The 14,176-nt window shown below is 47.7% G+C and overlaps 1 protein-coding gene across 1 annotated transcript; it reads right to left on the bottom strand.

The window, feature by feature from the left end:
- Nucleotides 1-1,218: 1,218 nt before the first annotated feature.
- snrnp70 (small nuclear ribonucleoprotein 70 (U1)) lies at nucleotides 1,219-13,950 on the bottom strand. The gene is made up of 10 exons (XM_038277811.1): nucleotides 13,741-13,950; nucleotides 13,336-13,488; nucleotides 12,863-12,925; nucleotides 11,283-11,337; nucleotides 11,141-11,205; nucleotides 10,996-11,058; nucleotides 10,837-10,918; nucleotides 5,516-5,617; nucleotides 2,419-2,518; nucleotides 1,219-2,339 (listed from the first exon to the last, which is right to left on the bottom strand). Exons 2-10 carry the CDS (start codon nucleotides 13,480-13,482, stop codon nucleotides 1,634-1,636), a joined length of 1,383 nt encoding a protein of 460 aa, XP_038133739.1. The 5' UTR covers nucleotides 13,483-13,488; nucleotides 13,741-13,950; the 3' UTR covers nucleotides 1,219-1,633.
- Between the last annotated feature and the right edge of the window lie 226 nt (nucleotides 13,951-14,176).

Genomic DNA, 14,176 nt, shown 5'->3' with positions numbered 1-14,176 from the left:
CACTGACACCAGGTGGAGTTAGTTAGGAACCTCCTCAGATCTACCAGGTGAATTTCTACCTTATATAACCAACAGGCCTGGATGGGAGCAGAGTTCAGGCCCCTGGCGGCTCTACTAACCAAAGAAATGACCTTTTCCTAATTAAAATCAGGACGAAGCAGGTAGGTACCAGATCTGCTCAGCGCCATTACCCTTCCTAAGATGTCATCATATGGCAACACCCCTCGGACAAACTGTACCGCACCCGTTATTGAAAGGATCAAATCTTTTTGAGTCTCAACATATTATTACCTATATTTGGTATTATTTTACATTTCATGGGCGATCTAAAGTAGCTGATAGAAAATAATTGCCAGTCTGGATGGAAAGTGCTGCCTTCTCTGTGATTTACCGAGGTGACACAAAAGCTTATTTTATCCTTTTTATTGAGATCTGAGGGCAGAGGACAAATGAGACAACCTAAAAATTACTGTCAAACAAAGGAAGCAGTTATTCTACTTATAGAAAACAAAAGGTTTTTGTTGACATGAGGTTAAAAGTAACGTAGCTTAATTTGGCTAACTGGCCGATAGCTGTGTGTGTGTGGGGATATATCTTTCAGTACCTAGCATTAATTTTAAAATCAATGAGGGAAAACTGAACACCTCTGCACTGCTGCTGATAGATGGCGCTGTGGAGCCCTTTTGCTGAGCGGCGCCATATCTGTAGTTGGGGCCGTCACAGTGGAAGATGTGGTCGGACTACAACCCCAAACATGGATGCCAAGATGACTACATGATCAAAACCTCCTGATGAACACGATCAGTCCTCGCTGTTTTATCTATACATTCATAGTTGGGAAAAGTGTTGTAATATATAGTGACATCGTAGACCCCTACTGACCGAGCTAATATAGGCTAACCTGTTAGCCACAGCGCTACCCAGCTCTTTATATCTAACAGTTTGTTCACCGTTTTGTTAATAAGGTAAAGCGTCATCGGTTATTAGACACGCTAACGCTACAGATGCTCTCCACTCTGCATGATGTTATTGTTGTCAGGGCAACCATGGTGCGTTACATCATGTGGCAACGTTCAGCCAATCATGTAGCGTAGCGTCACTAGCATGAAGCAGATCCGGTAGCCGCAGCGGCCGGCGGGTTCTTAGAACCTCTGCGGACGCAGCCGGAGCAGGAAGTGAACGCTGGCGAGGTTTCAGAGAAGGAAAGACAAAGCGGAGTTTCGCTGTTCAGCCACATCTTTATTAAAATTACCTTGCAAATCTAGAAAGAGCTGATTAAAAAAAGACCCGAGCCGTCAGACCGATGTGCAGCTCCCACACATCCTCCAACAGCGGCATCAGCCTTCAACGCAAACTAACCCAAACTAACTCAGGTCCCGTTCTTCTTCTGCTGACAATTTCCTACCAAACCATAAGCGGGACCCCCCCCCCCCCCCCCCACAAAGACAAATAAAGATCATTAAGGTACTGGGATTACATCGGTGGCACACAGCTGGGGCGATGCAGGACAGGTGTTTGAATGAAATTTAAATGAGTCGACTGTTCGTGCAACAGGAGAGGCGGATGACGGACAGGAAGCCCTGGAGGAATGAAGGCTTTGGGCGCAGTCCAAGGACGCTGATGGAGGAGCGGCTCAGTACTCGTCCCCCTGGCCCTCCATCTTGAAGCCGTTCTCGCCTGAAGCGTAGTCCTCGGCCGACTGCTGGTCCATCATCCCGTCCTGGCTGTACTCCTCCATGTTAGCTGGAGGCCCCTCCTCCTCGTTGGCCACGTTGTCCTGGGGGCTTGTGTTGTCTCGCGTGGAGCCGTGGCGGTCCTCTCTCCGCTCCCTGTCCCTGTCTCCACGCTCCCTCTTGTGCTCCCTGTCTCTGTCCCGCTCCCTGCGTCTGTCTCTGTCCCTGTGGCTCCGCCTTCTGTCCCTGTCTCTATCTCTGTCCCTGTCTTTGCGCTCCTCTGTCCCATCAGGCCCCCCTCCCTCGTGCTCCTGCACGCGCTCCCCAGCCTCTGTGGCGCCGTCTCCCTGGCTAACCTCCTCCCCGTCCAGGCCTTTGGCTCTCTCCCTGTCTCGCTTGCGGTCCCTGCTCCTGCTCCTCCTCTTTCGGTCCCTACTTCTTTCCCTGCTCCTGCTGTCTCCTCCTGTTGCCCCACGCTCGCGGTCCCTCTCTCGACGCCGGCTGCTACCGCCGCCATCTTCAGCTGCTACAACTCCTCTGTCCCTCTCCCTCTCTCGCTCCCTGGAGCGGGTGTGCCGGCGCCTTTCGCGGGACCGGGTTCTCCGCCGTTCTCTGTCCTTGTCACGGTCGCGGTCCCGACTGCGCTCCCTTCGCTCTCCGCGGTCGCTGCGTCAGAAGAACCAACAGAAGCCATTAGGAAAATGTCTGGTTTAAGCGACCTGAATCTGTGAGGAGAACCACTCACCCTCCCAGTGAGCGGTCGTCATAACGCGACGCATCGTCTCGACCGGAATGCTTGATGTTGACGTCAGCTCCGCCTCTCCTCGTACCTCCCAATCCTCCTCCTGCACAGAGTTACGGCAGACATGTTGAATTTAGCAAATAGGAAATAAAACAACAACAACAAAAACATCCTCAAAGTCTGTCCTCCAACCAACAGGAGGTCGGCCATTTTAGGTCCAAAGATCATTCGTTTTTTGCTGAACTTTATCAGATACTGTCAATAGATTCTGAGGTTTCACCTTTTGTGACAAACGGACAATTATAAAGAGCAAAAACAACCTTACAGGTGCTGGTCATAAAATTAGAATATCATGAAAAAGTAGATTGATTTCAGTAATTCCATTTAAAAAGTGAAACTTGTATATTATATTCATACATTACATACAAACTCATATATTTCAGATGTTTACTTTGTTTAATTTTGATGATTACAAATGACAACAAATGAAAATCTCAAATTCATCATATCAGAAAATTAGAATATTGTGAAAAGGTTCAAAATTGATGGCCCCTGGTGCCACACTCTAATCAGCTAATTAACTCAAACCACCTGCAAAAGCCTTTAAATGGTCTTTCAGTCTAGTTCTATAGGCTACACAATCATGGGGAAGACTGCTGACTTGACAGTTGTCCAAAAGACGACCATCGACACCTTGCACAAGGAGGGCAAGACACAAAAGGTCATCGCTAAAGAGGCTGGCTGTTCACAGAGCTCAGTGTCCAAGCACATTAATAGAGAGGCGAAGGGAAGGAAAAGATGTGGTCGAAAAAAGTGTACAAGCAAGAGAGATAACCGCACCCTGGAGAGGATTGTGAAACAAAACCCATTCAAAAATGTGGGGGAGATTCACAAAGAGTGGACTGCAGCTGGAGTGAGTGCTTCAAGAACCACCACACACAGACGTATGAAAGACATGGGTTTCTGCTGTCGCATTCCTTGTGTCAAGCCACTCTTGAACCACAGACAGCGTCAGAAGCGTCTTGCCTGGGCTAAAGAGAAACAGGACTGGACTGCTGGTGAGTGGTCCAAAGTCATGTTCTCTGATGAAAGTAAATTTTGCATTTCCTTTGGAAATCAAGGTCCCAGAGTCTGGAGGAAAAGAAGAGAGGCACTTCATCCACGTTGCTTGAAGTCCAGTGTAAAGTTTCCACAGTCAGTGATGGTTTGGGGTGCCATGTCATCTGCTGGTGTTGGTCCATTGTGTTTTCTGAGGTCCAGGGTCAACGCAGCCACATACCAGGAAGTTTTAGAGCACTTCATGCTTCCTGCAGCTGACCAACTTTTTGGAGATGCAGATTTCATTTTCCAACAGGACTTGGCACCTGCACACAGTGCCAAAGCTACCAGTACCTGGTTGAAGGACCATGGTATCCCTGTTCTTAATTGGCCAGCAAACTCTCCTGACCTTAACCCCATAGAAAATCTATGGGGTATTGTGAAGAAGAAGATGCAATACACCAGACCCAACAATTCAGAAGAGCTAAAAGCCACTATTAGAGCAACCTGGGCTATCATAACACCTGAGCAGTGCCACAGACTGATCGACTCCATGCCACGCCGCATTGCTGCAGTAATACAGGCCAAAGGAGGCCCAACTAAATACTGAGTGCTGTACATGCTCATACTTTTCATGTTCATACTTTTCAGTTGGCCAACATTTCTATAAATCCTTTGTTTTTATTGGTCTTCAGTAATATTCTAATTTTCTGATATGATGAATTTGAGATTTTCATTTGTTGTCATTTGTAATCATCAAAATTAAACAAAATAAACATCTGAAATATATGAGTTTGTATGTAATGTATGAATATAATATACAAGTTTCACTTTTTAAATGGAATTACTGAAATCAATCTACTTTTTCATGATATTCTAATTTTATGACCAGCACCTGTACAGGGCTTCTTCAACGCATAAGAGCAAATACTTTAGACATCAAATTTCAGCTTCAAATTTCCCCACATGTTCCATGTCAGTTATCTGATGGTCGACATCCGTTCAGTGTCGGTTCCTCATCAGTCGTGGCGTCTAGCTGATCCTAAACCTCTGAGTAACTTCTGCGTGACTTATCCAGAACTTCTCTCCAACATATCAGCGTATCTGCCGTGTTCCAGACGAGCGCTGAACGTGTTTCTAACGTCCAGCTACTGTATAATGGCGTATTGGCAGCGTTTTGGTATAAAGGGGGTTCACAGGAGGAAACCGTCAGTTCTCCTCCAGACTTCATCCCCATCATAGGGTGAGCCAGAAGGTGAGTGATGGATCCTCCCTGCGTTCACGCCCACCACCAACAACCTTCCTAGCAGACATGACGCTCAATCTGCTGACACCAGAAACCTTTCTTTTTTTTTGGCAGGTGGTAAACCGCAGCTAGGTTAATACCACGACTGCAAAGTTTGGAGAAATCTTCTTCAGTGTAGTCCTGTTTTTCTGACTGTCACTAACCGGATGTGCTCCCTTCATCCTCTGCTGGAGGTTTCGTCCTGTTCAAAGGGAGCTTTTCCTCTCCACTGTCGCTAAAAGCATGCTTAGTGTGAGGGATTGCTGAAGAGTCAATGAGTCGATGCAATCAGCTGGTTTTCCTTAGATAGAAAACTTTGAATCAATCTGACTGGATGATCTGGTGAACTGGAAAGTGACCCGAGATGACATGATGGGAATTGGTGCTATAGAAATAAACTGAATAGAATACCTGTTTCTGCAGGCTGGTCGCATCGCTGCCCCCCACATTAAACTGTTCATCATTTTCTGGGCATTACGCTGCCGTGTGTTATGCAGAAGTTAGGCTGTTGGACAGAAGTTCTGTCCTCGTTATGAATACTCTATGTTTACGCCCAGAATAGAAATAATCCATAGAAAGTTCAGCGTCTGGTGCAACGGCTATTTTAAGGTGCTACAGAAACCATTGGCTGCCAAATGGTTCAACACCAGATGACTCCCTTCATCCTTTATGCCTTGAATCAATGTAATCTGTCTATCTAAAGGAGTCACTGAGTATCTAAACTATCTATATCTATCCTGACACCCAGAAGCACCGTAGGCAGAAAGCCCAGCTGACCTAGCCTGCGAGGACGCCATCCTTTGACGGTGCGTCCTCGTTCCACGTCCACCAGCACTCGTCTGCCGTCGATCTTCTTCCCATCGGCGTGCTTGTAGGCGGCTGTAGAAGAGCGGAGAGAGGAGAGGCAGAGATTAGACTGGAGGAAACCTGCAACAATGTGGCCAAGGGAGGAAAACAGTGGATTATTATACTGACCAGGAGCAGGTGAAGCCAAGACGGCTGCTCTCTGGGCAAAAGCCGAAGGATAATGGGAGTAGACTTCCTTCCACCAGATGAGTGACTGATACATTACATTTGGACGTAAAGCCTCCAGACACCGGCTACTCATTGATCAATTAGGCAGCAGACTAAGAGAAACCTACAACGGCTGCTAAAGCAACGGTTTCTGGGGCCTAAATTTATCCAAAGCCATCAAGTCCCACTTAGAGGCACGAGTCAGAGGATGAGACATGATGATTAATGAGTCTAAAAGTGAGCAAATAAACAGAGACTGAAGAGAAATTCAAAGAGTTATATTGCTGCTATGCAATAACTCATTCATGCAAGGTAAATTTCTGTTTTGATGGATCAAGAGTTTCTACAGAGTATTAGGGCCAGGGTAGAGATGTTTTTAGAATAAAGTCATCAAACCACAACCGGTTCCAGAAATAAAGCTTGGAGCTCCGACGGCCGACCAGCTCCTCCAATCAGCAACCACTTTGACAGTGCTGCTAAAAGATTTCCTTATTTGTCAAACTGATGCCAAAGTAGAACTTCACATGATGCTCTACATTCCTCATTTTAGGGAAGAAAGGGATTTTTGGAAGAGTGACTATTGGCTATGACTATTCTCTTAACTTTACGCGTTTACCCTGGTCACGTCAAGACTTTATGCTCGTCACGACTTTGTGCTCGTCACGACGTTGTGCTCGTCACGACGTTGTGCTCGTCACGCTACGACGTTATTCTCTAGCCCAGCCCTAATACTCAGTCGGAAAGAGTGTCTTTCAGTTCTAAATTATTTAATCTTTAAACTCGTAGAGAAGCGGCCGTTCCAACCGTTGCATTTCTGAATTCTCCCAGTGGTGCCCGACTTTACACGAGTGAATAAAGTGAATGTAATTGGTCGATTATCAAGGGGGCGGGATTGTTTTGGGGGAAGGTTCGCAAGCATGTTTAGTTGTAGCCGGTTTGTTGGAAGCATCTTGCTAACCAGTTAGCATCTTAGTGCTAGCAGGTTCCCAATGGGAAATTCCATTGGGACCAAGTAGCACTAAATTGGTGACTTAGAAACGACGCTGTCAAGGAACGCTATGGACAGCGGAAACATGCAAGAGGAGGAGAGTTTAGTGTCGGAGGTCGTGGATGAGTCTCCTCCGACATCCATTTTTTATTTAGAGGAGGAAAGCGGGGACGAAGATGTTGTGGAAGAGGACGCCAGGGCGGCAGAAGCTTGGTTTGGTGTAGAAGGCTTCCAGCCGTCCATGTTTGAGCCCTTGCCTCGCAACGCTGCCAGTTCTGTTAGCTCTACGCCTGCCGAAGACACAGACGTCCATCCCCGTGAACACTGGGACGCAACTCAATGGGAAAGGAAAGGATTCTGGTTTCAACCGTTGCGTATATTAGCTGCGACACATGGATCAAGATGCTATGACCGAAAACATTTGATTGACAGATGACCATTGATATATGATTGGCTGAATTTAGGTGTTCAGGCTGACGTAGAACTAACTATAGAAATGTTCTAAATTTTGGGACAATATGGTCTGATAAAGGGAACATTTATATACATGTTTAAGCCAGAACGATTTGACATTTAAATTTGATTTTAAGGTTCACGTTTGACTGATAAACTAAAGCTAATTTATTCTGTAAACCATTGAAGTCGTTTGATCAGTCTTTTATCAGTTTCCAATCAAAGGCAGTCAGAGGACGTTACCAAACCAATTCACTTGGTCCGTCCAAATACTCCAGAACCCCATCAAAGGTCAGGTTCACCACAGTTACCAGGACCACACGTCTGCCAGGGGCCTTAACCCCCCAGACCCCCACCCTCACCTGTAGGGCCTTACCACACCCCCACTGTTCCCAAACAAACTGAACGACTGAAGAAAACGGGACAAATGGGAGCAATAGAGGTGGACTAGCTTGTTTAGTTGTGTTTGGCAGCTGCTCTCAGACCCCCGCTGGCTTACACTTCTGCTTCTGACTCACATGCTTTACAGCAGAGCAGAGGAGATGCATGTATGTGGGCGTGTGTGATTGTTAGAAACTCCCTTAGCTAATTCTCATCGTGTGGAGGTTTGGTTTGGTGTTGGGGGGAGGGGGGTCTGTCTCTTAGGCCTGATGTTAGGCCTGAAATCTCTCAGGAGCAGTTTCCACCAAACCGGTTCCAGTACTGATCTGATGCTGGAGCTGAGGAAGCAACCAGTTCTCCAGCTCACGTCACAGAGCGGTTCCATCGAGAGCTGGAGGAGGTTTGACCTTCAGACGACCTCTGAGGTCATCGGCTTTGGTCTCAATCAGTGGTTCCCTGAAGAACTTTATATTAGTAAAGGACCGTGGGAGAGGAGGGCTACAGCTAGTAATTTGCTCAATGTTACACGGTTGTCATGGTTACAGGTCAGCATCTTCCAGACGGTTATTTTTTCTCCTGATCCATAATCTCTGGTCCTAACAGCTGCCAGACTTTCCTTTCCTTTCTCTGAACGCCATTGAGGAGGCGTTGGCGTCTGCAGGTAAACGTGGTTCAATGCGCTCCGTACGCCGCCAAGCTTACATGCTGTGTAAAACACAGCAGGAGGAAGAGAGGAAACCTATGAAGATGTGTTTCTGCAGAGCTGTAGCACCAGGCTGGGCTGACAGGTGGAACCGCTTTGGTGGAAAAGCTGGATGAGTGGATCAGTCAGGGCTGAACTGTGGCTGCAGGAAGTAGGCCTGATTCCTAATGTCAGAAATAATGAAGGAATTATCAAGGAGTTCCCCTCATCTGCACCTTGGACTAAAGCCAGATCAGGACCGCTGTAGGAGGTTCCAAACAGCTGAACCAAATATAAACATTAGAAATCCCTCCTATACGTACTTTTATCTGCTGGTTTCCACCCTGAGTGCAGTCGCAGTTAAAGTGGGAAACCCGGCAGACGTCAGCGCGCCTCACAGCAGCTGAACACGTCAGAACGAGTGACGGAGGACAGAGAGGATCCTGGCCTCAGGTCCAACCATACCACAGACATCAAGCCCTCCGTGCTTCTACACTAGAACCGCCTCGCCCTGCTCTGATTGGACACGGCTCCAGAACAGATGAAGCAGTTTGAGATTTTCACAACGAATCACTGAGAACAGACCAGATCCTGTTTATCAAAGCGACGCTCAGAATGATGGTTCTGGATGAACGGGTTGATCGGTCGACTCCTCGCTGACTGCAGACAAACTCTAAAATAAAACCTCCTTCTTCTCTGTAATTAACTAGTAAATAGCTGCTGTAAGTTCAGAAACCATCCTGCTCCCCCCTCCCCCGGCTCTGAGTGAAAGCCTGAACACGCTGCTGGTGGAAACCTGATCTCACTGGATTGATGATAGCCTAAAAAAAGGTAAGCCACCAGCCGCCATGTTGGTCCTCCCCACTCCCACAGAGCCATGCAGTGATAATGCCTCCCACTGCAGCATTTAGCTGCTAAAACTGCTGCAGGAAGACGTTCCACAGGTTTTTATAGCGTTTGGGTTTATTTCTCATTTAAAAAAGTCATGAACTAAAACATATTGCAGGTTATATTAACAGAAAAAAAGCAACTCAGACATATAACCCATATATATATATATATATATATTATTTATTTTTTTTTGAATAATATGTTATATTACATAATTTATAGACTTTACAATGATGCAATGTGACAGGCCTATTTATTTTATTCTAAGTTAAAGTTAATCTACTGTTGCTATGAAACATTCAGTCTGTATCAAAGTGATGAATTTATCTTTATTTTAAAAGTCTTAATTCCCCCTGAAAATGAGAACATCCTGGTTGTTCGATGCTGCAGCACACAGATTGTTTACATTGCGGCTGGTCTAACTAGGGAGTACCAATATGGCGGAAAGTGGCTTAAATTCCACCCCGTACTACCAACGGGCAATTAGCAATCCAGGGAATAAACAGACCAGCTGTGGAAACGCAAACCGCTGACCCGAACCAGGCCGCCGTCAGTGCGGCAGCGTCCAGCTCTGATGGAGATAAACCCGCCTTTAAAGTGGATCCCACCATCTGCCCTCATGACGTCACAGGGACCAAAAGCAGAATGATTTGGTACGCTAATCATCATGAAGTGGCTTTAGCCCAGAGGGCGGAGTCTTTGGGAAACGTCTCAGCAGACTAGTGTGAGGGGAGCGTTCAATGGCCAAAGCCTGGAGTCCACATGGTGTTAAAGGAAAAGCGTTTGGGGCCGACAGAGACGCTTTACCCATTGAACGCCGCTCCACTTCCCTATGTAGGAGATGGGAGGGTGGAAAAAAATCTTACCCATCATACAAACCCATTATACCAACCATATACTGAGCTGTGGTAGTAGGGTGTAGATGTATCATAACCATCATCATCTGCCAGCCAGCTCTGGCCAATAGCCATCACAGATTGGCGGCTGCAGTGGCAATGAGAACAACACACAGTTAATATACTGTTGAGCCCCACATCCCCCCGTACTCCCCCTCCCATCGCTACGGCAACTCTGGTCCAGGAGGCCTGACTGCACCATCGCTGGTCTGGTGGAGATGCTGTCCAGCTGAGCATCTGCTGCCTCATCAGATCCCTGCAGAGGCGTCGCTGGAACCAGAACATCAAACAGGCCCAGATGGTCCAGGGCAGCCAATCAATGAGCAGAACCGCGGTTCAGCCCATTCATTCAGAACCCGTGGAGGAAGAGCTAACAAGGAGAACCGGTCCGCAGAGCGAGGCTCGTGGATCCGGCCCGGTCCAGACGGGTCCCTGCAGGGATCGCTGAGGAAGCAGACGGCAGCCTTTGGGCCCAGAGGTCCGAACCGATACCTGGTTTAATGAACAGGCGCACCGTGACCAGAGTTCAGCTCCACCTTCTGCTTACCAATCCGTCCCACCGGGAGAACAGCTCTTCCACTGAACTACAACGCCTCACAGTTAAAGACAGTTTGGCCTTTGACAAGCAAACATGTTCAGGTTGACAGATAGAGAGCACACTCTGCTTCCTGTCCACAGGCATCAGGCACACAGACCAGACAGGCAGGCAGCACACTGGGCGTCACGCACACTCTGACCCTCCCCCCCAGGTACTACAGTAAGGCTGAGGCTATCCAGAAGGGCTGCTACTCACAGTGCATGTCCCGCTCATGCTCGTACTCAATGAAAGCGTAGCCTCGGGGCTTTCCTGTCCTCTTGTTGTAGACGATATAGATCTGCAGGACAGACGGAGACTGAGAACAGGTTCTAACAGCTCCTCACATAGAGCCGCGGGAAACAGAAGCTGACCTACCCGTTTGATGGGGCCGTAGACCTCAAACTCGCGCCGCAGTTTGGACTCTGTCGTATCATAGTTCTGTCAGAAACACAAAGATCTCCGTTCAAACGGTGACATGTTTGCAGTTTGAATAGAAAGACAATCTGTTCTTCTTACTTACAATTCGAGCAACAAACAAGGTCTTGAAGGCATCTCCTTGTGCGTTGGAGTCATTATGAGGGTCCCCTGCGGCCCAACAGAGAAGCATGGTCAGAACAGAGCAGAAGGACAGAAACAGTTTGGTGTCTGTGTTAGAAACCTACAGAGCTTCAGCTCCGTCTCCAGCACCGTCTGACGTCTCTCGATCTTCTCCCTCCTCTGGAAAACAGAAAACAAACATGACTGTTTCAGCCACACATGCTCAGGTAGAGCGGCCGCCGTCCTCATGGGGCCGAGACAGAGCCGGGGGAGAACCGGTGTTCTATCAGCTCAGCATACGGCGTCAGGCCAGCATACCCATAGTAATAAGCATTACAGAGTTCCCTCTGTCTCCGCTCTCCTTACAGCCAATCACACTGTTTTACTTCCTCATTTAGTTACATTTTTGTCATTGTTTTGTCAATAAAAAAAAAACTAAACAATGTCTTTTTGACGAGGATCTTTTTCATTTAAGAATGATCAGCATTTTTTCACAGAGAATTAAATATTTATGGGGAGAGGATTCTACAACTCAGTTAACAGGATATGAGATTTATTTGTTTTTGGTTTGTTTAACATGAATGACATGCAGATCATTTTATTTATTCCTTTTTACAGCACATAAAGAACTACTGGAATTATTTTCAGATTCAATAATAAAATCTGATTGGTTCAGATGTTTCTAAGAGGGCAGCTTCTAGTTAGAGTGGCTCAGGTTATCCTGAGCTATCTCTATAGTTCTGCTGCTATAGGCTTAGACTGCTGGAGGACATAGGGACCCCTTTTTCATCATTCTGCTTCATTCTATCTCTATTCTCCCACTCTGCAGAATCTGTTAGTTCAATCTCTAACGTTCTGCTCTCTCTGCTTTTTCTCATAGTAGCTTCATCTGGTCTGTTCCTGTTTGGCTGTGACTCCATCCTGGAGAGAAATATCAGCTGTGCTGCTGCCATCAACACCTTTGTTTCTAGATGTTGGAGATCGGCCTGTTTTCTAGTGTAGTCCTGTTTCTCTGACTGTGACTAACTGGATGTGCTCTCTTCATCCTCTGACATGGGAGCTGGCTCGGAGCTCGTCTGCCTGGCTGTGTGTTTCCTGGACGGGGCCGCCTGTGGAGCTGGTTGACAGTTGCCTTTTGTATCTATGCTTGTTTTTCTATGTCTGCTTCTGTCTCCTTGAACCCCAGTGGGCCTCAGCAGATGGCCGCTCACACTGAGCCTGGTTCTGCTGGAGGTTTCTTCCGGTTCAAAGGGAGTTTTTCCTCTCCACTGTCGCTGCCTGCTCACCCAGGAGTAGATAATCCTGTAAAGTCAACAACTGGATGATCTGATTGATCTGGATCTATAAAGTGACCTGGGATATTGGTGTGGAAGAAATAAACTGCTTAGAATACAAACCCCTCCTGTCTGTGGTAATCAGATGGGAACTGGTCTGGTTCTGTGGACAGGTCCATCCAACCAGAACACCTTCAGGACTGAGTGGAGCCATAAAGCCCTAACCTTCTGGACCAAACTGGCTTCCTGTCATTCCAGACCAAAGTTTAAAGACTGTTTTGACCTTTATTACTAAACCCTAAGTCCAGCTGCTTCCTCTGCTCTCCAGTCATTCTCTTTGCTTTAGGTCTACAGCTGATGTCTTCAAGCTACAATCATGGAGCAGAAACCTTCAGCAAATATCTGAGGTCCAATCAGCTGGAAGCTCTGACCTTTCTCTCCAGACGCTCCTCTCGGGTCTCCGCTCTGGTTGGTGGGGGGGCATCCCTCGGGTCCTGGTCCAAAAGAAAGGAGACATGGAGGTTAGAGAGAACCCACATTAACAGATCAAAGAGGTCCGGCAGCAGAACCCTGAGGTCCGGCAGCAGAACCCTGAAGGTCCGGCAGCAGAACCCTGAAGGTCCGGCAGCAGAACCCTGAGGTCCGGCAGCAGAACCCTGAGGTCCGGCGGCAGAACCATGAGGTCCGGCGGCAGAACCCTGAGGTCCGGCAGCAGAACCCTGAGGTCCGGCAGCAGAACCCTGAGGTCCGGCAGCAGAACCCTGAGGTCCGGCAGCAGAACCCTGAGGTCCGGCAGCAGAACCCTGAAGGTCCAGCAGCAGAACCATGAGGTCCGGCGGCAGAACCCTGAGGTCCGGCGGCAGAACCCTGAGGATCAATGAGGTCCAGAAGCAGCATTAATTACCTCGAAGTGCCTGATGAACGGAGCGATGCCACAGTACGGCTGGTTGTGGTGCTTCTCGTGGGGGAGTTTCTCCAGCTGGGGGAGGAAGGGGATCGGGTCTCGAGGCGCAAACAGGGCCAAGAGGTTCGGTGGGAGGAACTGGGTCATCTTTCACTGAAAAACCCAAACAGGAAGTCCGAACAGAGAGAGCTAACATGTCAGAGCTGCTAAGGGAAGCTAACTGTTAGCAGAAACACAATGGTGTATCTGCTGCCATCATCATCATCATCATAATCATGGGCCCTCACACCAGCAGCAGTCTGAACATCTGCAGCTCCTCTAATGAAAGAATCCGTCACTGAGGCTGCTTCAGTCAGCTAGCCGCCATGCTAACAATGCTAACACGCGCTGAAGCGTTGCTCTTACCTTCTCTCCTCCGGTGTTCGGGGACTTTCTCACCATCGACCTGAGGAGGAAGCCTCGGTGTTCGCGGGTCTCCTTCTTCTTCTCCCGAACCAGCGCCGCAGCGGACCCAACAGAACCGTTCAGAGCTTAGAAGCAGCGAGCAAAGCGGGCCGAGTGGCTGGATGTGTTCAGCAAAGCAGTTAGAATTCTCCACAATACAAAATGGCGGGATGTCGTAAAACAGGGGCTGCTGCCGTAAAACGAACCGACCTGACGTAAAAGTCAAACAAGCAGAGCTTCAAAACACAAAGCGAAGTAAGAAATGAGTGAAGTTAGAGTGAAAATGCTCCATTATCACAGTTTAAGATTTTTTTTTTCCAATGAACTTTATTTAAATGAAATTAGTATACAACAAACAGTATAATGAACAATACAACATTCAAGCAATACAACCAGG

This window comes from Cyprinodon tularosa, unplaced genomic scaffold (assembly GCF_016077235.1).
Source record: "Cyprinodon tularosa strain WSP-4 unplaced genomic scaffold, ASM1607723v1 ctg1010, whole genome shotgun sequence".
Lineage (NCBI taxonomy): Eukaryota > Metazoa > Chordata > Actinopteri > Cyprinodontiformes > Cyprinodontidae > Cyprinodon > Cyprinodon tularosa.
The sequence above is the reverse complement of the archived record's forward strand: the minus strand, read 5'-3'. Positions and strand labels throughout refer to the sequence as shown.